The sequence below is a fragment of the Taurulus bubalis genome, assembly GCF_910589615.1.
Source record: "Taurulus bubalis genome assembly, chromosome: 13".
Classification (NCBI taxonomy): domain Eukaryota; kingdom Metazoa; phylum Chordata; class Actinopteri; order Perciformes; family Cottidae; genus Taurulus; species Taurulus bubalis.
The window spans coordinates 11,255,284-11,278,938 of NC_136601.1; the positions used below are offsets into that span (position 1 = coordinate 11,255,284).

At 42.0% G+C, this 23,655-nt stretch overlaps 2 protein-coding genes across 2 annotated transcripts; one reads left to right on the plus strand and one right to left on the minus strand.

Annotated features, from left to right (window-relative positions):
• Nucleotides 1-218: 218 nt before the first annotated feature.
• chic1 (cysteine-rich hydrophobic domain 1) lies at nucleotides 219-5,744 on the plus strand (the record flags this gene model as incomplete). Its single annotated transcript, XM_079229151.1, has 6 exons — nucleotides 219-364; nucleotides 1,556-1,610; nucleotides 2,618-2,773; nucleotides 3,156-3,212; nucleotides 3,694-3,753; nucleotides 4,311-5,744. 6 exons carry the CDS (start codon nucleotides 219-221, stop codon nucleotides 4,359-4,361), a joined length of 525 nt encoding a protein of 174 aa, XP_079085277.1. The 3' UTR covers nucleotides 4,362-5,744.
• A 2,315-nt stretch (nucleotides 5,745-8,059) lies between these two features.
• Nucleotides 8,060-17,247, minus strand: lnx2b (ligand of numb-protein X 2b; the record flags this gene model as incomplete). Its single annotated transcript, XM_079229094.1, has 9 exons — nucleotides 8,060-8,649; nucleotides 8,738-8,896; nucleotides 8,986-9,229; nucleotides 9,823-9,997; nucleotides 10,884-11,030; nucleotides 11,949-12,380; nucleotides 14,226-14,425; nucleotides 15,573-15,766; nucleotides 16,841-17,247. The coding sequence occupies 9 exons, from the start codon at nucleotides 17,245-17,247 to the stop codon at nucleotides 8,514-8,516; spliced, it is 2,094 nt and encodes a 697-aa protein (XP_079085220.1). The 3' UTR covers nucleotides 8,060-8,513.
• Between the last annotated feature and the right edge of the window lie 6,408 nt (nucleotides 17,248-23,655).

Consider the following 23,655-nt stretch of genomic DNA (forward strand, 5'->3'; position numbering starts at 1 on the left):
TGCAAACTGCAGGAATATATATATATAATTTCAGCATATTATAAACAGACGACAGGTCATTAGATTACTATGATCTATTTCGGCCATGTCTCACTGATGTCAGATTCAAAGTGCTCATCTCTGGTCCCCCTAAACACAGAGGGGCGATAATCGCTCTTCGCAGACTTCGGCTCCGCGCGCCAGCTCGTGCGTCAGTGCGCAGCCCCGCTGCAGACGTCATGAGCGTCTTACTACCCAACATGGCGGATTTTGATACCATTTATGAGTTGGAAGACGAAGAGTATGAGCACGTAGTGAGTGAGGAACACCTGCCCAGGTACTGTCCGGATCCCGTGGTGCTGCGAGGGGCCGGGCACATCACAGTGTAAGCAGAGTCGTGTTTGTCGCTCGTGTCTGTTCCCGCGTCGCTTTGTCGCTTTGTTGTCCTCATCCTTTAGCCCGTTAGCATGACGCTAGCCTGCTAGCTGACGCTACATACAACTCCCAGTTAGCCGTTCGGTCCGTCACGGGGACCGTTGGTTTCACCGTGAACGTAACTAATCATTAAACGGACGTTAACGGTTCTTTATCACCGTGGCAACAGCGAACGTGGTCCACTATCAACCGTTATTCGTTGGGAGGCAAGTTTACATGTGATGTTTTTGTTCGCTATAAGAGTTTTTTTATCGGACGGTCTTGCGCATCTTCACCAGACATTTTAAAGTGAATGTTCTCTTCACAATGTCACCGGCGCAATTATAGCCCCGAAGCGTTGTTTTTTTTTACTGCGAGTTTCATAATTGTTTTACACGGGGTGTCAGCTCCTCAGCTGCATTTTATGGTACTTCATCAGTTCGTGCGTTAAGCACGCCAGTCCCCCAAAGTGACGTCATGTAGGCACAGTAGAGAGGTGAGTTTTATTTAGGGAAACATTTTCATCACTGTCGTCATACTCAGATCCTCCCTCACCGTCACCATAATATGAGCCTGACCAGCAGATGCTGATTCCCAGCTGGTGACCTTTTCTGAGCATCTGATTTCTCATTAGACCAAAAATATTGAGGATGTCCATTTTTTTAAACTCAATGGTTACTTTTCACAGTACTATATAGTAACTATAACTTGTTTCTATAGAGCACTGACCTTTCCAGGAGAAACATGCAAACATGAGCAAGTTTCTAGTGAAGCCAAATACAAGTAACAGCAATATTGTCCACTTTAATTACTAGGATCAATCACACAAAATCCATGTGAATGTCACATCAAGTCACTGGCCGCAGCTGTAAAATAAAGCAGCAATGGCTTATGGAAAGTTTGGAACAGTTAGTCCTGCCATTCATTTTAATTTATTTATTGGGATGTGTGACTTGAAGGGATTTTACCGATAATAATCTATTGTATTGGTTTGTTGGTAATATGAAGTGTAGTCATCTGGACCTCTGCATGTTTAGACTGTCTTTTAGAAGAAAACTGCCTTTACTGTGCCATCCTTTAGATGTGTGTGGGATGTAATGCCCCCTGTCTTGTAATGTCAACTGAACTAAACTTTAAACACTTCTTGTTTGTCTTTTTCCAGGTTTGGACTGAGCAACAGATTTGACACAGAATTTCCCTCTGTTCTCACGGGAAAGGTACAGTTGCTTTTTAGTTTTCCTGCACTTCATTCTTGCGAGCAGCTTTCTGTTCAATTCCAAGTGAGAAGAATTAAGCAATTAAAGCCACAGCGAATCAGTTGTTCTTTTGGGCCTTTAATAGCCCCTACTTCCCCAAACCATCCCATTCAAACCTTTCTGAGAGGTTTTGATCTGGTGGAGCTGCATTTCAAGTAACGCACCACAGTGTATAGAAAAGAGTCTGAATGTGCTGCTGTCCAGCTCTGTAAATGAGTAAGCCGTCTATGGGGCTCAGTTGGCGGGGACCCCAGTGTTTTTGAGGGTCCAGCTCCCGGTGATAAAATAATGAAATGAAGACTCTGCTGTAGACAAGAAAGGAAAGCTTCCTGGGTCGGACGCAGAAACACAAAAAGGCTGCAGGGGTAAGAGCAGGCCGAGGGAAGTGTGGGGCAATAAAAGGTACCTTCAGTATTGTGACCCAGGGTGACATGTGATGGATGAGGTCACAATTATGATGATTGAAGGGTGCAGATCAGGCCCTGCTGGGCTTTATTCCTAGGTCTTTGGCTGTTTGCAAAGAGACCTTTGCATCCTGTCATAAAAGATTACGACCCCTGTTTTATGGCGTACAGACTCAGCGAGGAATGAGCATCCATTCAAGTTGTTTGGTCGGCGCTGCCACAGGCTCTGTGCTTATCTCTCCTTTGAGCCCCTCTTTGCCTTGAACAGTCTAGAGCTTGGTTAGCAAATCAGAGGCATGCTATTTAGAGATCTCATCTCATCTCTGGACAACATCTGCAATTATCTACCTGTTGTTTTCTCTGAAGCGCTTTGATCTTTGTGCCCAATTATGAGCAATTAAGAATATTTCATGTCAGCACCACCTACAAACACTTGAATTGTCTCTTCCTCCTCTCGTGCTTAGTAATTTGGTTATTGCTTCAATTTTCCGATAATTCCCTCCACTACATTGGAGCTGTTTATTTTGGTATACGCACATCCATCCTTTCTCTCTTTTCTTCTAGGTAGCACCAGAAGAATTCAAAACCAGCATCAGCAGGCTGAATGCTTGTTTGAAGAAGAACTTGCCTGTGAATGTGAAGTGGCTCCTTTGCGGCTGTCTGTGCTGCTGTTGTACAGTAGGCTGCAGTCTATGGCCTGTTATCTGCCTCAACAAGAGAGTAAGTTCCACACCTCTTGTGACAAGCGTTGGACAGTTTAACTCTCCCTTACATCAGCGCTGATTACTCAGGGGCTGTTATAGCAATTCAGCCGCATTGGTCTAAGTGTAGAGGGTAATAACAACTTGTGTTCAATTAGTGGCTCTGTGTAGAAATGACGCATCACGCTGCATAGCGCCTATCCTGCCCAGCGCAAGGGTGTGTCATTTGAAGGTGGCATTACCACTCAGAATTGATGGCAACAAAGTGGAAATTACTAGCTGGTAAATTCAGAGTTCAGTCCATAAATCCTAACACTGTGGCTGTTTACTGTTACCTGTTAACGTAATGAGTATTCTCCTGCCTGCATTAATGTACATGCATTTGTTTTCTATTCCAACAGACAAGGCGGTCCATTCATAAATTGTTAGAGTGGGAAAATAATCGATTATACCACAAGGTAAGAATGACAAATTGCAGATTAGCACCTGTGTGAAAGTGCCTATTTGTCTGTGCCACTGTGCAGTGCAAGTTGAGTATCATCGTGATGGATAATGACAATTAATCTGTCTTGTAAACTCAAACCTGCCACACAAGTTCCTTAAAGCTGAGTCAGATCTGTTGCACGGGGTCTGAGAGGACCGTGAGGTCAGCAGTAAAATGCTGTGTTAATTTAGTTTTGTCTCTCAGCAACAAATTACAGCTAGTAGCTGTCCAAAGGTATAAAGGAAGCTCTTCAGGGTGTCTGGCCACAGTTTGACCCCAGCGAGACCAGACAGTCCTGCTCCTAAATTCCCCCGACACTGAAGGGGAGATTTCAGACAGATTTTTCTTTGTTTGTTTGTTTGTTTGTGTGTGCGTGTGTGTGTGTGCGCGTGTCTTTGTGTCTGTTTGAGCGTGGGAGAGATGATCATTCATTGTGTCTGTGTCTTATCTTTCAGCTGGGGCTGCACTGGAAACTCAGTAAAAGAAAATGTGAAAGCAGTAATATGATGGAATATGTAAGTAGGCAAAATAAAACAAAATAACTATGAATGATTGGATTATTGCACAACTCTATAAACCTTTTGATAGTATTCATTATTAGCAATTCATCTGCAGATTATTTTCTTGACTAATCGATCAATCGTGTTATAAAATGGTAAAGAATGCCCATTATATTTCCCAAAGCCCAAGGTAATTGTTTTGTATGACCAACAGTCCAAAACACAATCTATTTAGTTTACTATCATTTACTTATTGCAAAGAAATACAACAAATGCTCATATTTGGGACGCTAAAGCCATTTGTGCTTGAAAAATTACTTAAACAATCAGTGATCAAAATAGTTGCAGATGCGGTCTTCATTACGTTTCCTTCAAAGGCTAAAGCCTGTTGCAAATGAGTTGGATATAAACATTAGTTCTAGGAGACAGTATTACCCAATTTCATGGTTCTTTTTAGGTTATTAATTAATAATAATTAAGGACAGCACTCGGAGAATAAAGCATTACCATTATGTTTAAACATCTTGCAGTTGTTTTAAATAATCATTTGTTTTGTATTTTTCTCTCTGTAGGTCATTCTTATAGATTTCTTACAGAAATATCCTATATTCCGACCAGACTGAGGAGGCTGTCAAAGACTGGATGTGTGGCCCTTGAATCTTATCCTTAGTGCCTTGTATATACAGTATGTTGGAATAAGGGTCTGCACCGTTGTCTCTCATGGCGACCCAGTACATCTCCCAGTACCTTGTACATTAGAATTTGCAACACTGTCACTTTGCTTTAGAGCAGATTTTGCACATTTTCCCGACAGAACTAGACATGTCCCCTTTGTTGCACTCGGATGTGTTTTTTTTGTTACATGTGACAAAGAAGTGAAACTCTCAAAGTGCATTTACCCCAAAGAACCATCAATGTATCCCATAACCGTAATCCCTTGCAAAGAATGTGATGCCTCCACCTTCCTTAACTACCCTTGCCTTATGTATGATTTTTTTTTTTAAATAACTTTACATGTAGGAGAAGGAAGGCACTAAAGGTGAAGGTAATTCAACAAGTCTTTAGAGTTTAAAAGCTGCTTGTTGGCTTTACTCTCTTTGAATCCAGTTCTTTGCAAGTAGATGGGATGGTTGAAATTGCCTAACGTACAGTACGTCATCTAACTGTTATTTCTTTACATCGGACCCTCTGTACATGGGAACTAGCTAGTAAAATAACTTGACCTGTAAATACCATGTTAGGATAAGCTGTACAGTGGTTTACCATTGTTTACATAAAGTTACTTAGCTATTTACTTTTTTTGCCAATATATTGCTGTACCATAGTTTTGATTAATGAAAGATGTCTATGTACCTTTCTAGTTTATATGGACCTGTTTACCTTGTAAGCCATATAGTTACAATGTACACGATGCCAGAGTTCGGACCAGTTATTGCACTTAAACCCCATTAGAAAGTCAGGATTTCAGACGATAATGCATCCTGAAGATTCCTCCTCAGCAGTGCATGTTACCATGTGGTGTTTGCCAATAAAGATGATATTCAATCGGTCGTCATCCATTAAACCGTAACTTGGAAATGGTCGCAACCCTGATCTGCAGTTGGAAGAGAATGATTTAAAACTCTGCACTTCCAGAGTGCAGAGTTTTAAATCATTTATATTTAAAAAAAAAAAAAAAATCATTTCATCCCAACTTTGCATTTTATAGTTTTGTACTTTTTCTTTCCTGTGCTGCGTTTGCTCCTGCTGATGTGTGTGGAAGCACAAACGTCTTCGGTCTTGAGCAGATGGTTCTTTTGTTCCAGTCATCTTGTCCAGTGTTAGTATTATTTCCCTGAATGTTGGTCAAGCGATTGCTGCCTTGCGTTGCATTAGAGAGCCTCTGGAGAAGCTGGTGAAGCACAGAGAAGACCGGTTGAAATATATGTTCTCTTGTACAAAGGAGATTTTAAATCCTCCTCCCAGTATTGTCCCTGTTACAATTCTAGTAAATGTCCGTCATGGTGACCTAATCCCTACAGAAAGAGAAAATAAATTGTTGATTTTAAATTTTCTTTGCTTCCTTTTTTCATTTGAAACCATTTTGTCATTTACTGTCACACTCGATGAATGATGTGTCATCTTAGTAAAAACAGATCATCGAGCAAAGCCTGCTGCCCGCCACAGAAATCTGTCTATTTGTCATGTTTAACAAGGGGTTGAATCGTTAACTTTAACAAGACAGTCTGCAATTAGTCGACACATTTGTAAGACTCAGGAATGCCATTAATATAACCTGCTGCTACTTTCTAAAGTTATGGATCAGCGGTCGGAGAATACTGGACCATGTCTTTACTTTATCTCTGCACAACCCCCGAATACTGAAGTGCTGGGCTTGACTTCAGTCTGGCTGGTTTTATGGTCCTTTGTTTTCTCTGATTAGCTTTCAGTAACCATTTACTGCACTAGTGCTCCAATGGTTTTAAGCCACCACCACTGGTTTTAGTTAATTTAGTAGAATTAATTGTGGTGAAAGTTCAATTGAAATATATTAAGATTCAACCAAGCAGTTCATTTTAATTCATTCCAGCTTTCATCTGAAGAACTTCTCAAATTATTGTTTATTTTTGAGAGACTTGTGAACAAAAAGGTACTTGCCTCAAATTTTACTTGAGTATTTACAATTTATGGATCTTTACTTTTACTTCTCTACATCTCAGAAATAAGTGCTTACTCCACAAAATTCATCTTAAGTTAGTAGCTCCTTATGAGTTATGAGTTCTCCTGTCAGAATGATACAGTTGTAACGTGTCCTACAAGAAGAAGAATTATTTTGCTTTGTATATTTTGTCTAATACATATGTACTTTTACTTAGGTACTACCCTAAATGTACGACTTTTACTTTGGGAGAGGATCTGCGTGCTGCATGAGACGCTAAGAGTGTCTGTTTGACTTTCATCTGTACATTTTGCATTTGTAGAAGGTTGGGCTGGTCTTGTTTGTTTGTATGCTCAAACTCGTGCGTGTGGCCATTTTACATTTTGCATGTACATATGATGACTGCTGAACAAAAGTTGAATTTGGAAAAAACTAATTTCAGAGAGACTAAATTTGGCAAAAACCTGAGTCACTTCTGTATCTATACAGATTGTGTCCACTAGGTGTCAGACTGAGCCATGAACAGACTGTACAGTTTATTAGACATTTCTGACTGGGGTAAATTGGTTTAATCATTTGCACATTCATTAAATAAATATGTATTTTATCAGGGAACATGGCATAGCTAAAAAAACTCCTCTGATCTCCATGCCCATTACGATTGGAACCAATGGCAGCTTGTGAAGTCCAGAAACATTTACATTCAACATGTTTCTTTACCATTTTACGGACACTTGAGGATTTATTTTTGTATCAAGGACAAATTGTGACTGAAATGTTTTCTCTTATACCCCACAATAAACAGAAGAACAGCATGATTTGTTATGATTTTATTGAACATAATAAAACAGTGGACGGGCTAATACACACATTCTGTATACATTGTATTCCACTGCCAATCTCAAAAACAAATTCTGAGTTATTCAATAAGTCTTGGTCTCAATTGATGCACAAGAAAGGCCACTGGGAACGTGTTGACACAAAAAAGAACGAGGGAACACAAATGGATCTGAACAAAGCAGTTCTCCTTTTGAAATTCAGTATATAATGTGAGGAAATAATGATGGGAAACACATTTTGGTATAGTGGAAATTTAAGGCAAATATACATTCTGGTTTGTCCTTCAATGTCTACAAGGCACACGCTTATCAAAGTCATTCGGTATTATATAATGCTTCTATAGACCAGCTCACAGTTTTAAACAACAATATAAAAGTTTATTTTTCTGTTGCAGAATTCGCTAATATCAACGGCGAACAGAAAAGAAACCCAGGCCAAAGCTGTTTCCTACCAATATAATTCAGACTAAATGCTCTGCAGGTTTCCTCCCCGTTAAAACCAAAGTCTCCTTTTGTAGCTGCAGCTGTTGATTTTGACCCTTATTGTCACTTTGACTCAATTTAACTGAATTTACGTCATTGCTTCATCATTCTGATACACGTTTTGTGAGTGTAAATTAAGTTGATAAAATCACACTGGTGGTACAAAAGCTACAGGACAGGATGATTTTTCTGTCTTTGGCATGAGTCTATACATCAGCAACCATTTGTGTTATATGTGGTCGACATAGACATGTATATATATATATATATATATATATATATATATATATATATATATATATATATACACACATATATATATATATATATATACAACTGTCTAAATATATTGTAAGCACTACATTTCATCTTCAGATGTTGTTTATGTGAATCACTCCAATAATGGCATTATTTAACAGGAAAGCAAAATGATGTATTCAGAAAAAGTTGTTAAAAACAACAACAAGCATCCTTCCAGTTTGTCCACAGAATATAATTCACTGATTGTCATCATTTTTGCACCCTGATTAATCCCATTTTGTGCAAACATCTGCCCTTTGAGTGTGAGAGGACACTGAAACAAACAGAACGTGCTTGAGAAAGTGATTTCTATTGTACACAGGATGGCTCTTTAGCGAACATGTTCTGTATTACACAGATTGAACATCAATGTAACCTAACAATGAGTTACATGTGGAAGCGACAGTGAGTGGCCCAGTCAAGAATGCAGCTGAACAGGGCGAAGATCTGTGTGTGCGGTCAACAATTAACGAGGGTGACAGAAAGAAAAGAGAGTGAGGTGCAGGTGTGTTTTGCTACACAAGACTCCCGGGCCAGGACACCACAGTCAGTGTGACTTTATTCTTCTGCAGCTTGAGCATGGGGATGAGAGAGGAGTTGTTCATTCCCACTGTTGTGGCTCCATTCACCGCCACGATCTCATCACCACACCTGGAGGGAAGCACAGACCATTAATGTTGAGAGGGATGAAAGGATGCTGATTACACGTCACGTGGGAGTCGAAGTGGGCGTCACTTACTTGAGGCGTCCGTCAAAGTGAGCAGGTGTACCAGGCACAATGGTTTTGATGAAGAAAGGCTGCTGGCCGTGGCTCTCCTCGTAGCCGCCGACGATACTGAAGCCCCAGCTCTCGTTGTTGGTCTTCTGCAGGACGATGTCCCGGCACCAGTGCATGGGACTGAGACAAACAAAAAGGCAAAGTCAGAGTCTTTCACACCCAGATGAACTGAATGCACTTGAAGTGGCGGAACAGAATACAGGCTCTACCTTGGTAATCCCAGCCAGCGAGTCCACAGGGGAGTCCAGTTGAAGGCGTCGTCTCGTGGGTCGTCCACAGTGTCCAGTTCGTCCTTATTGGCAGCATCGGCGTCCTCCTCCGAGTCCTCTGAGAGGGTCTGGATGACACGGAGCGCCACCTGGGACTGAGCTGTCTGAGTCTTCAGCACAGAAACTGCCTCGTTGTAGGTCAACTGGGTCAGATCGACACCGTTGATGCTCAGCAGAACGTCGCCTGAGGAAACACAGACACATTGTATTTAAGAGGATCTCTGTTGTAGAAACATCAAAATCAAGCTGTATATGTCGGAAAAAGACATATTCCGTGTAAAAAAAAACATTTTGGGAGGAACGAAATGCTGTTACTCTTGACGGAGGAATGAAATGGAGACAAAAGGATGCAATTACAAATTTAAGGAGCTTAATGTTGACGTACTCTAAGACGAAGAATGGTTTCCCATTCTTGCGGAGTTTGAAAACTAATTTGAAAACTAATTTGAAAACTAATTGTTTGAGTAATTTTTTAGAATAAAAATACCACGGTTCAAGCTTCTCACATGTGACGAGTATTGTGAATATCTTTGGTCATGCGAAAATATACAAAAGATTAACGACAAAAGACTAAACATAGCGGACATTTTTCACAATTTTATGTCATTCTAAAGACTAATTGTTAAATAAAAATAAAACAGATAATGAAAATAATAATTAGATGTAGTCCTTGGCACAAATAATAAAACTATGAAGACAAGCTGCAAAGTATACAACTTTGAGTACAAATTCCTTCTTGAACATCAAAATCACACATCACCAGATGCTGCTTTGTACCTCTTTTGATGGTTCCATCTCGGTGAAGACAGCCGACAGGCTGCACACTCGTGATGTAAACGGGGAGACGGCTGCGACAGTCCCTTCCCCCGGCGATGGTGATGCCCAGGGAGAGCCGAGGCTCCTTCTTCAGACTCACTATCTTCTCCTGGCTGGAAAACCCGCCTGGAGGATCCTTTAGGAACAATTAACAAATTAGTACTAAGCAATGACAAACACACCGTATGGAGTTTTGAGGTCATGCTGGCCTTGTTCAGGAGTCCATGTTTCACTTATTTTGTTTGACAAAACACACACACACACACTTGAGCCCCTCCAGGATCCTTTGACTTAATTGATTCCTCTCACAAAACCACTCGTAGAAACAAATGTGAAACATTTGAGAAGGAGCTGAGAGGTAAGGGTGGACGTAACGTGTGAGGATCAACACTAAGCTCTCGTAGTGGAAAAAATGTGTGGGAAATGACAGCTTCGACCAGCCTCCTTGTTTCTCTGTGGAGTCTGTAAACCATCAGAGGGGAAGCTGGGGGAGGAAGGAGTCTTCCTCCCCCAGCAGGGAACCCATCCCCCCCAGCAAGACGAAGAGGCTCGGCTCTGCAGGCGAAAGCTAACTGTTACCAGCTTTGATCCTCTGCCACCCAAAGAAACAACCAAAAAACAACAAGACAGTGGCCCCGTAGCGGCAGAATGAGCAGCACCCCAGGCCTTTTGATCAGGACAGAGGGAGGCCTGGAGAAGAGCTTTCATCTCCGCTCACCGATGCAGGTGTCTGCTCTCAAAGCTTCTCACCCCTAACTGGGGGTGGGGGGTGCTATTCTTTTTACTGACAGTGTATGGTACAACTGAGTGAGACTGACAAAGGAGCGATTGTCACAACTACACTGTGTAAACAGAAACATATAAAGTTTGTAAGATACTGTGAACCTGGTGGTTAGTGGTGTGAAAAGGAAGTTAGAATTCCAGCGGCAAACAGCTGGCAAGAACCAAAGTAAATGTGGATGAAAATATTTTATTAAAAAAGTAGTTGGCGTATTAGTTAGTGTGGAAGTTTTGTGTATTACCTTCATGTAGGTGGACCGGCGCCTGAAGTACTGCAGCTCAGGCGCCCTCCTGGTTGCTCTGCTGTGTTGTCCCTCTCTGCTGCTTCCTCCTTCTTCCTGAGCGTCTGCAGGTCTCATCACCACAAAGTTCACACGCACCTCACTCGCCTAAATGCACACACAAAAAGAAATGAATGCCACAGCAAATACATACAAAACAATCGATTACGAATTGTATTGTCACTGATTGAGGTTTTTAATGTTTTGCGTTGTCAACACCAGATCCTTTATATTACTAGCGATCATTTTCCAAGCTATAATCATTGAGTTGTCAGATTGACAATTGGCTACTTTCCTATCAGCTTTTGGTTCATAATATATTTGAGATACGATTTACACACTATTTTAAACACTATTTTTACCCTGCTGGCAGTGGAGTCTATGGCAATATAGACCCATCTTTCACTTCTTCTTTTGAGCAACCTACCAGGACCAGAACTATGCAAAAGCCACGACATCTTCTGTGGATTTTCATGTCCACAGCGGATTGTTTTAGTGAATTTGGTGACCCTGTGACGTCTCCCTTTACTGCCACTATCAGGACAATAAATCTTATAATTGGCATATTTGTTGGGTAAACCCATGCTTTTACAGTATGTTACATCATTGCAAAAGTATTCAAAAGCAGTGACTGTTCTGAAAGTCTTGCTTTCAAGTGCTTGTGGGAAACCCAAACAACTGACTCATCTTTTTATGATTTAACTACACTCCTTTTCCGAATGTCCATGTTTATATATTGTTTGTTTTCTTCGTTTCTCAGCCTTGGTTTGATTGAACAAAGTTAATAAAAAAAAGTTAATTAGTATCATCAACCAAAATATGTCTGTAATTCTTAAAATGTACCAAACCAGATGAGTTCAAACTAGTTCATGCTAACAACTACATAACCGCAGTAACTACATGTTCAACATAACCAAATAGCCTCAGCCTGAAAGGAAAGGAATCAGTCTTTAAACATATGGCATGCTTTAGAAAATGGTCTTTGCTACTGTAGACTGTCACTTGTCGTTAACGGGCTTAATGTACCTGTATGATCTGGGCAGCGCTCTCAGGTGTACCGTGCCTCAGGTCATGTCCATTGATGGCCAACACCTTGTCATTGTTCCTCAGTTTTCCATCTTTGGCCGCTAAACCACCCGACAGCAGGTCCAGGATGAAAACCCCGCTCTCATCCGATTTGCGTATGAGTTTGATGCCGAGCGGTTCGATGCGCTGGCTCTTCATTAGCGTCACCTGCAGGACCGTGCCGGGGTTGTGATTGGAGGTAGCGTTGCCATGGGGACTGGAAGAGGGCTGGGAGGCAGTGGAAGTGGTGCAAGGCGAAGCGTGATGATCAGACCGTGGATCCCTCGTCTTAAAACCTTTCTCCTGCATAACAGTGAGCCGGAGGAGGAGAGGCTGGCGAAGCACAGAGATGGCTCGGGCGTGGGGGACTGAAGCCAGGCTGACATCGTTCACCTGGAGACGCCACAGAGAGAAGAAACAGCAGTCAGCGCTGCAGCAGCCTAACAATCACTGCAGCACATGCTGTGAGTAGATGCTGCTACTATAGAAAGTTATTATGTTTTTTGTTGAGCAGAGAAACAGGATGAACACATTTTGTTAGCTTTCTACCAAGATAATTCCATTCACATCATATGGAAGCCCATTTCCGCAGTAAAATAAAATGGAAATTATGAGATAAAAAGCCATAATTATGAGATGGAAAGTCAAGATTATGAGATAGTAAGTGCGCATGCGCTTCAGTGGCGCACTTATTATCTTATAATTTCGACATTTTAGCTTATAATTTCGACTTTCTATCTCATAATTATGACTTTTTTTTTTTTACTGGCAGAAATGGGTTTCCATAACATCATGTGTGACTTGATGTTGTTAAAATTAAAAGCTCCGTTTCAATTTGTGCCATCCTACATGTCTGACTTTTATATAAATACTTTTATAAAACTAACTATTTCTTGCATCAGAATAATCACAACTCGAGCAGATTGCCCTTTCGGTTTAAAATAAGATCCTGTCAAAGTGATATTTGCCTGACAAATCTGACGTGAAATCATCGATTCAAGAGAAGGAGTAAGAATGAGTCACTGTATCTCTTTACATCCACCAGCTTTCCACAAAGCCCAAAAAACTGCAGCTAATGTTTCACATCCCGAAGGCAGCGTGTTGAACGGCAGGTTTTTGTTTTCATCTCCAGGTTTGGGATTGGCTGGCTTTGGAGGAAAAGCAACATTTTGGAGGACACACTGAAGCAGTAATGCCAGAGCCAAAGCTGAAATGTTCTATCAGCTCGGTTTACAGCGGTACCACATTCCAGAAGAACCGGAGGGTAGAAACACAAGGAGGAGGACAATGTTGGAAAAGAGGAGACCTAAATTTATTAAAATCTTTAGTTCCATTCTGCACTTCAAATCTCCTCTGAGGAGATCAAAAGTGTTAGATTAGGAACATTTGATGACTCCAGGTTCTTACTTTTTAAACTGAAGATTTGTGGGTTTTGACAAAACAACACGTCACAATGGGCTCATGGATATGGGAATAAAAACTGAAAAACTACAGGCCAGATTTTCATGAAACTTGGTGGAAGGGTGCTTAATTATGAATCCCAAAGCATTTATTGGCAAGATGTAGCTGGTTGAGGCAAACTGGTTAAGGTTAAGCATTGACCTCAAGTAGTTAGGGTCAGGGCAGAGGACCTGAACAAATCAGGTTACCAATACTGTGGCGAGCATGGAAACCAGGCTAATCCTAGTGCCTGAATGCTACTCTGGGCGGGTCTTGCAAAGAAAGGCAGTGGGATCCATAACAATGATGGACGGGTGGAGCAAGCAAGTAAGGGCCAAGGAAGAACCCATTCAATTCAGCGGATCTGAATCAGAGGACAGATACAGATTACACTTCTCACTTAAGTAAAAGGTGTTGGCGGAGGTGTGCCCTCTCCTTCTAGCTTATTAATAACTCATTCAAAAACATCGGATTAAGTCCCCTTCCTGTTTCAACACTGGCCCTCTCAAACAGAAAGGTGCTAAATCAATGCGTGACAACAACCAGGTAAAGCAGCTTACGTTGACACGTTGGGCCGGGGATATTTACCACGCCTTGTTTCCATGAAGCTAAAACTTGTTTATCTTGAATATCTACTTTCCCATGCCCTGCTGCAAAGCACTGTGTTTACAACAATATGCTTAAATGAACACTGTCACGCTATGCCACCATGACACGTCTGAATTGCTGATGAAGAAAAGATGAACACTTAAAGATGAACACTTGGCTCTACTCGTTGAATTTCGGAGTCACTCTCACCTCTAAGATGTGGTCCCCTGGGGCCAGTCTGCCATCACGAGCTGCTAGCGAGTCTCGGACAATCTCCTGGATGACTATGTTCCCCAGTGGTGTGTCTTTCCCCCCGACGATGCGAAGGCCCAGCTCCTCCTCTTCCTCCTCTCTGAACAGCTCCACCACAATGGCCTCGGCCACCAGACTGGACCGCAGGGGGGTGTTGTCTGGAGGGAATAAATATAGCTTTTTATTCCTGTTTATGAACAAAATCATCCCACTCCTCAGCTCTCATTGGCTGCTTGCTCTAACCATCACTATAGAAGTTACACAAAAATAAATAGCCATGATCGCTCAGTCAACATTCTTATAGTTTACAGACAAACTACCAGTTCAACTTTGTCCAGCGACGGATTATCTCAGACATTCACATTCACTAACCAAATAAAGTGGCTCATCTGGCATATTATATATGATATATGTGTGTTTCTCTGGCCCTAAAACAGCAAAGTACTTACAGAAACTCTGGAGTACAACTTTACCAGTAGAGACATGCACACAATACTGTGTGAACCAATAACCAGTTTTTGAATTTGAGGTACTTTTGTTTTTACGGTACACAGTTAACAGCAACACTAAACAAGAAACAAGAGTCCTAACACAGTGTTAGTATCTTTTTAGTCCCACAAAAAGTACAACGGCATGACTTCAGGATATAGTTCAATCTGGATGCAGTAACCTGCTGCAATTTCTATACAGAAAAAATATATTATTTCAACAATCAATTAACATAAATCTTATTTACACAATTTACAAGTGTAAACTCATTGTATTTTCCTTTCAGATTTTAACAGCATACAGCAGTAATCTGATTAAAACACAGATTATGATGACACCGAAAAACTTCCCTGCGGACACTGTTTACCAGTTGCCTGGCAACTATGTTTTATTGGAATTTTGCCACTGGTTCTGGCTTGCAGGAGATGAGACCGTCTGGTTACCACATCTGTGACCTAGTACACAATCCTCCAACCTGGCTGATGATTCACCTGTGACAGACTCAGAATCCAAACCTCGAGGCTAAAAACATCACCAATTCCCGTCTGTGTGTCTCGACGCTCACCCACACAAGGATTTAGGTTTTCTGCAATCACTATTTCCGTTCAACCTAGAAACTTCTATAAACATCATTTAGCGTCAAAGAGTTTACCAACCTCCTATTGCAAATAATTTCCATAGAAGTTGTGGTTTTAATGATCATGTTTGTGTGTACTTGGGTTCAAAGAAAACAGAAAAGGTCCCCGTTCTTGTGCTGTTGTTTGTACAGAAAACAGAGAGTGGCTGATACAGTGATAAGATAAAATGACTCCATACCATCCTCACTTTCTTCATAGGCGGGATTAATGAGCCCGGGCTCGGGCGGATCTCTGGTGGGATTTCGGGACTGTGTTGATGAATGTTTAGCATCACCAGAAGACTCCCCGTCACTCTTACGTCCCTTTAGTTCGTTCCACGAGGGCCTCTTCCTCTTCTCTGCTTCCTCCCTCAGTCTTCTAAAAACAGGACATCTGAGGAAAGATAGGAACATGGAGGAAACTGGTAGAGCGAATGATACGGCTGACAATCGACCAGTGATTTTAAACACACAATCTTCATGATGAAATTAGAAGATTGTGTGTTAAATGTTTCAGGCTACTACGGAGTGCCAGAGATGAATAGACATACACAAATGGAGGTTAAAAAGTGTTTTGAGGAGGAAAAGAGGAGACAAAAAGAGAGTATTTATGCACAGGATTCAGAAGAGAAGCACAATGCAGATGAGTGGACAGTTTTACTGCATTGCAGGGTATCTGGGGGAGACAGGTTGAGTCTGATTAAGTCAGTCAGAGTGCTGGGACTGCTGCTTGTTCCTCATGCCTGAACTTTGTCTCCTCGTTGTTTGCACAGAGAGGCTGCAGCAGGACTATCTGCCACCCACAACTGACTGCGTCATGGCTGGCCAGCAGGATGATAAGCACAACACCGGCCATGTGAAAAACAAGATGACTGACCCGCACATCCCCTTGAGCTCAATAATTAGCAGTTTCTGTATCCATAGAGGGACTGAGGTACTAGGATTACAGCTTCAAACAGAGGAAAACACAGCCTTTGACAGGGCATGAAGACAGTTATTTTACATTGTTGAGGAGTATACAAATTAGTGTGATGACTGAAACGTTAAGATCTTATGTTTACTTTAAAGTGGAGAGGTGTGCGTGCATACTGTATATGGGGTATGAGAAGTTTAATACACTGTAAATGTCAAACTATTCCCTTAATGACCAGTCAGTGAGATTGGTTTTCAGTGGATAGTAGGAAGGCTCAGTTCACAACCTTAGAGACAATTCAACCCTGTCACTGCCATCTTTTCTTTATACAATCATGCTATGAATTATTACGCTGTGCTCACAGTTTAAATACATTGAACAGACTGTCATGATATTGTGAACACCCGTTTTTTTATATAAAGACAGTTGATATTGGGGTTGCATTCTCGTCTAAAATAACACACCTCGTGACCAATCATTTCAGCCATGTAAAGGTTTACCAATATCCACCAATACTGCTGTCATGACCGGTCAACATCCCCTCCAGAGTCTTACCTGTTGTGCAGGTGAGGCTGCAGCTCACAGCGCTGCATCTGCAGCTGACACTCTGCAGAGTGGGGACACATCACAGTCAGCTTGTCCAGCAGGTTCCTGACCAGCAGGCTGGAGGGACGACATTGATGTAACTGCAGCCGTAGGCGGTCCACGGGGCAGAAGTCCTGCTCTTTCAAAAAGTTGTTCAGACAATGAAAGCAATATGTGTGGCCACAAGGGGTGTCCATAGGTCTGAGGAGGGGCTGCAGGCAGATGTGGCAAACCAGTTCATCGTCCACCTCATCCTGGTACTCATACAGGTGGCAGTCCGAGCCCTCGTGCTGCTGGCCACACTCCTTACACACCCGCGCCCAGGAAAGACCCGCGGTGCTAACGCTGCCTGCAACTTTGGTTTCTGTTGTAGCCATTGGCTGAAGAAGATCAGTCCAAACTTCTCTGGAAATGATTAGCAGCCTCTTATATCCTTAAAACAGTGTCTGGTCGTACATCTATGTCTGCATGTCCAAAGCTAAAAATCCATTCAAACTGTGAAAATGAAACGATGATCCAGAGTCAACGATGTTATCTTCATGTCTTCATTTTGATTTTCTGTTGGGAGAAAAACAGTTAGGTTTACTGCAGAAGTTGGATTGTTCCTCCTCATACTGGCCAGCTCCACAGGAAATGACAAATCCACAGAGCAGCAGCAATATGGCAGCAAGCTGCAGCTGCTTCCTCTCAGCTAGTTTCCTGAAGGACAAAAGGAATTCTCATCTCAGCTAAAAGTAAGCGTGCTTCACACTGAAAGAGCTAAACTCTGTGAAATGAGGCAAGAGAAAAACTGGCTGAAGTCAAACCCTGCTAATGTGAAGGAACAAAGGCATGGCACTACACCAGAGTAAGAATTTCAAATGAACTGGGCAGAAATGCAACCCCCATCACTAATGACCCCTTGCACCCAATCGGCAGTAGTCTCCATCCCTTTGTGCGGCTCCTAATCTCCTTTAATTCTCTCATAAGGAGAAAACTGATTAGGATCACATTCTTTTAGAGAAACTTTTGGCCACAATCATGAACAAATATATCAAATAAATTGACACATCATAAATTACGACCAAAAGAAAGCTAAGAAATCTAGCTTTTAAGATGAATCCATTAAAACAGCTTGTGTGTGGATTTATTAACATCTCACTATGGTTAGAAGCAAAAAGTGCCTTTAAATTGCAGTTAGTAGCTTTCGTACGACAGGTTCTATGTGCCTCTATCGAAGGAGTTTTGTGCTGAACACTTTCACAGGCATCATTTCAGAAGACGTAATGCTGCCTGAGTGGCACAAAGATCAACAAAACACCATCAAATTCCACCTTGAGATGTATGACTTTGTCCTAAAAACACAAAGGAGCACAGAAAGAGATTCTCTTGCACATTACCACATACACTACAATGAACTCACTACATTTAATTTCCTCTCTCTGTGACCCCAGTACAAGATGTCAGGCACAAAAAGACGACTTTATCTTGAATGTTATTGCCTTAGAGCGACTCACCCGAGCAGATATCTTTGTTGTCAAGCGCCTAGTAGCCACTGCACACAAACACGAGACTCTAACCTCGCAGCTGCCTGAAGCCTGAATGAAACCAGAGCCCTGCCTCTCCAGCAGCACACCGTCGGAATAATGTCTGTGTGCGTGTGTGTGTGCGTGCGTGTGTGTGATGACACATATTTGTGTGCATGAGCGGGGATGTGTATGAGCTCTGACTGCACCGGTGTGAGTAATGCAGTGGGGAATTGGTGTAACTAGGCAGAGTGAAAGGAAAGTGTTCCTTCTGCCTGCGTGTGTGTGTACATGTGAATGTTTGGGTGTGTGTTTGGTTGGGGGCTCAGACTGCTGATGTTGCACTATTACAGGTAAAGTACTCTCAGTAGCTGGAGGACTGATAGCATGCAAACACACAAGACCGTCTAGAAATATGTGTGTGCACGCCTTTCAACATACGTGCTCACTGGGTGAGGTGACGCAGGCCTTCTTTCTCTCTTTGTCTTTACTTTGTACAAGTGATACCTCGTCCTGTAATGGATAGGTGTCATGGATCCTGTAGCTCAGTGAGGAAAGCACAGGACAAACCAGGCTGTGCTCCATTTATTTGGAAATCAAATGATGTGGTGCAAACGATAAACTATGCAATGCACTTCCCTTAAATACACCATGCTGCCCTACAGCAAAGGGTTCGGCTGGTTCTCTTGTCAATAAGACGTTCCCAGTTTCATATCGCTTCATACCCAAGGTGTTTTATTTGCTTTGTGATAAAGGGACGTGCACTAGCTGGGTGTCACAGAGAGCACCCAATGGGTTCCACTGAGGATGAAGCATGTCTCCATTAGAGCAGAGGTCATCTTCACAGGAAGACATACATCCAGCGACCCTGGAGAAGACGGGTCCCTTCCTGCTCATTGTGTCTGAAGATGGCTGTCTCTGACACTATCTATCACTGTCCACCCCTTCCACACTGACACAGCAGTATATATCTCTGTGGTTCTCAAGGATAAGGCAAGACATCAATAAACGGTGCTTGTCTTTCTCGAGATCCTTCACGTGAGATGGGGACTCAGATTAGACGATTGATTGATTAGTCGGAGAATCGATCAGTTGATTTATTATTGACAGGCCTTAAAATGCAAGCTTTGTTTCTTTTATATCAAGGGAATATTTTTAGGTTTTTGGAATGTGGGTCAGGCACATTTTTAACTATTTTCGGAAATTCTATAGGTCAATTATTATCATTATTTGCAGCCCTAGAAAACAGTAAAAGAACATTTTCAGTTCAGTCATCTACTGTCTCAAGAAAAATCCTATAGTCTTGAGTTTCCCTGAGAAAGTTTGAATCTACATCACCATCAATCTACCTCAAGATCACAAGTACATGTATCCAGTTTAATCCTAATCCTACACTGGAGCGAGAAAATTATTTCACAGGAATCCCACACTTAAAGAAACATTTTAGACTATTGTCAAAGTGCATGTGTGTGAAACCAACACAAGACAGCTTTACAATAGGCAGCTGAAATATGTTTTTACAGGTTTAGAGCCAACCAAAGCGGCTCAATACGACCAGCCTTAATGAGGGAACGCCTTATCCAACTCAAATGCCTTGTAATCATGTGACAGCCTAAGCATTTGCGGGAAATACCTGTGGCCCTACGGTGTCCTCTAGTCTCCCAGAGGATTACAGGAGGTGGCGTTCCCTCAGAGCTGAGCCGAAATCACTCGCTTTGATGATTGACATGGGTGAGTCACATGGGCGGCCTGCCACACCCTCAGTGAACGCAGGTGAAGCCCAGCTAGACAAATAATTTCTCCATGAGACCATCAGACAGGAGGTGTGTCTCGTCACCAATGTCTACTACCATGAATAAATACAGCACATGAAAGGGAAAGTTCATCAAATTGCTACCCAGACGTGAATGAGACTTAATCATCAGTTTTTGAGTATTACGTAATGAAGTGAAAAGCTCCAAAACATCTAAAATTAAACTTGTACGGCTGCATGAATTAAACATTATTTATCATTAAAGTTATAGACATTTTCTCTGATTAATAATTAAAATAGAATACCATGTATTTATCTATTTAGAGCGCTGTTTGAACATTATGTATAGCAACAACATGCTAAGTATCCTGCTTTAAATACAAAGAACAATATTTGCATTGTAAATCTGTATGCAGGTCATCTGAGGGACATTAAAACCTTTATTTACAAAGAGTTTCCCAGTCCAACTTCATCCCAGTTTGTACTTTCGTACAACTAAACCATCTGGATTCTCAGCCTCGCTGCAGACTTACGCGTGGTCTGGTACGAGTGTCTCGCTGACAACGTCACACACGGAGGTTCAGCTTATCTTTATGGGCTGTTGAGCCTCCCACTGTACAACGGCATGCCTGCACATACCAAACAAACACCACCCTATTAACTTATCAGCCATGGATGTTGCCTTCGTATTCAGCATGAAGGGAAGAAGGCAACAGTAATAAGTGATTCAGCTGATGATTGATTTGACGCAAACAAGGCTGGTTTGTAGTTGGATTTTCCAGACCACAAAAAAACGTATTTATCTTCACATTGTATTAATTACATTAAAACAATTCATCTTAAAAACTTCTGTCTCCATACTTGGAACAGCTGGTTCAGATGTGGCACAAATACTAGAATACTTTGGTAACACAGAAGGGGAATTTGACTTGGGCTCCAAGCTGCTGCATCACACTACACCCTTTCCAACAACATACTGAATGACCCTGAGCAGGCCTCCCCCTGACACAGCCGGGTGGGTGGAGTCGGGTCATCAGGGAGATTCAACTCACCTGGTCTGGCTGCTTGTCTATATAAGCTGGTGTCAGTCAGTCAGTCAGTCATTCTCTTCCCCTGGCTTGTTTTGTTACATCTAGTTTAGCCCCACACTAGTTTCCCCTTATAGTTACGTAAACTAAAATTCTTTTTAGCTGCAACTCATGTGTGGTCGCCCCTCCTTTGTTCAGCCTTGAGCTGTGTTGTGACAAATTGGAGGCTTGTTCGGGATCAAATGAACCACTTTAGTAAGATGAAGTCCAGGCGTTCTGGTAATTTGGACTGATGTGGTTTGTGGTGTCGCTACCTCCTGTGACTGTGGGGGTTTGTTAACTTGTATGTAGAGATTTGGGCTCAAAATTGCAGACTTGACCTACTTGTTGAAATGCAAAATGTGGGGCGTATCATGCATGGGTTTTGGTTTCCTATGAGGCGGCGCAATATTCTAATCTTGTCCTGTCTTTTTGTTAAACGTTGCTCCATTGTGCATTCTGGTTTGCTGTGTCTTTTTGGTTACTGAAATTCTCCCCCATTTAGTTTGTTGCAACTTGATCTCTTAAAGTGGCAGTAAAAGCCGGTCGAGCTACATACTCTGGATCACGTCCGTGGCTTTCTGTGGATAACTGTACTGCATGGTCATTCTGGACCCACTGGTTTCCAGTGAATAAGAGTCCACCCATTAGTAAATACCAGGGCTGGGATTATATAGTTGGCAGTATGTCAGAGGGTCTAGGTTTGGGAACCTGCTTTTTTAGTTTTGTTAATGCAGCAATTTAGATTTGTTTTATATCAGATTTGGTTAGTGGTACGTGTTAGTTTAATGCCTTCATGTGGTTGGCCTTGACACTCACTATGGTCTTGGGCATAGCCCCACACATCTGGTTTTGCTATGCTTTTTATCGCACCCACTATAAACATGATTGTCTCCCACTCGTTTCAAAGATGCTTCCTCCGATACCAATGTCACAGATATGTGAGGGTGGACAACCTGAAGGTAAGAAGTTGGTTTTAAAGGGGCCTTTTGTCCAGCCGGCTTGTCCAGCCGGCTATGCAAGGACCTTGCATACTGTGCTTTAAATTCCCATGTTTAGTGTGAGACGGTAGTTCTTCAACATTAAATAAATAGTACTTTTGCAAGCAGCCATTGAGTTCAGAATGTGTATTTAGTTGTTCAGAATAGCCATGAGGACAGAGCTTTAATATAAAGGCTAAAGATAGTTATGAGACTTGACTAAAATAGTACAGACTACACTTGTCAAACAACTGAAGTACAAAAGTGACCCATTTCATGACTAATCTTTGAAGTAACTGCTGCTGCACATAATCAAAAATAGATGTGGCCAATTTTAACATTTGTGCCTAATTTTGTAGCTACTCCAATACTAAAGTAAAAGCATTAGGTATGCAGAACGTCTCCTTGACAACACACTAATATACAAGCAGCATTGTACAATTAAAGCTGGTCAAGGTGAAAAAAATCTAACTTTTACTGTTTAGTATACAATAAAAGGATGATATATATATATATATTAGTACCTTTATATAATATACAATATTGCATTTGTTATATTGCTGTATATTTCATGTCAATAAACACACCCTAGTATCATTACTTAATCATAATAGTCTGACGTGCGATGTTTTCATTAATAAACTTGAATTTTTCTGCCATTAGTCGACTCGCATCACTATTTTCTTCAAATTTTGTCCTCAGTTTGTATGACTTTACTATTTATTTACCCATCAAGCAATCAATACAGACTTATAAACTGATGTTTATGTAAAAGCTTTTTTTTCAGTAACTACAGCATTCATACTTCATACAGTAAAGTGAAACATAGCTTTCCTGCTGATATGTGTTGAAGTATAAAGTAGCATTGAATGGAAAGACTCAAAGTACACATCACTGTACTTTGCTCCTCTACGCTGTCACCATGTTAAAATGAATATGCCCAGGTACTGGGAGCAGATACTCCACACATGAAAAAGCCCTCGATAACAGTAACGAGGACATGTGTAACCACCTCGCCTGGATGTGTGCGTGTCTCCGGGACCATAAATAACTCGCTGCCCCCCCTCTTGTCAGCTCACGACCGCTGGGTTTGGTCCTAATCAGTCCGGCCCGATGTGACGGATGGCCATGACAGGAGCGGTGATGACGGTCAGCCCTCGCAGGTATCGGTCAGGCGGACCGTCTCGCGCTAACAGCCGTTACCCGACAGGGCTTCACCTTCAGCTCAACCTGCTTCAGCGCTAACCGCTACGCACCTTGAGCACGGTGCCCCACTTTAACGAGTCAACGTGTGCCCCCAAACACGTCCACGTTCAGCCATTAAACACCGGATTAAAACACCCATAACATGAGAAGACAGCCGTGTGTGTGTCTGCGGACGCAGAGGGACAGCATTAGCTGAACGGGAGACCGAAACTCTCCTTACCTGTGACGGTTGTGTTCCGGAAGCAGCTAGCCGACGGTAACGTCTCGCTAGCGT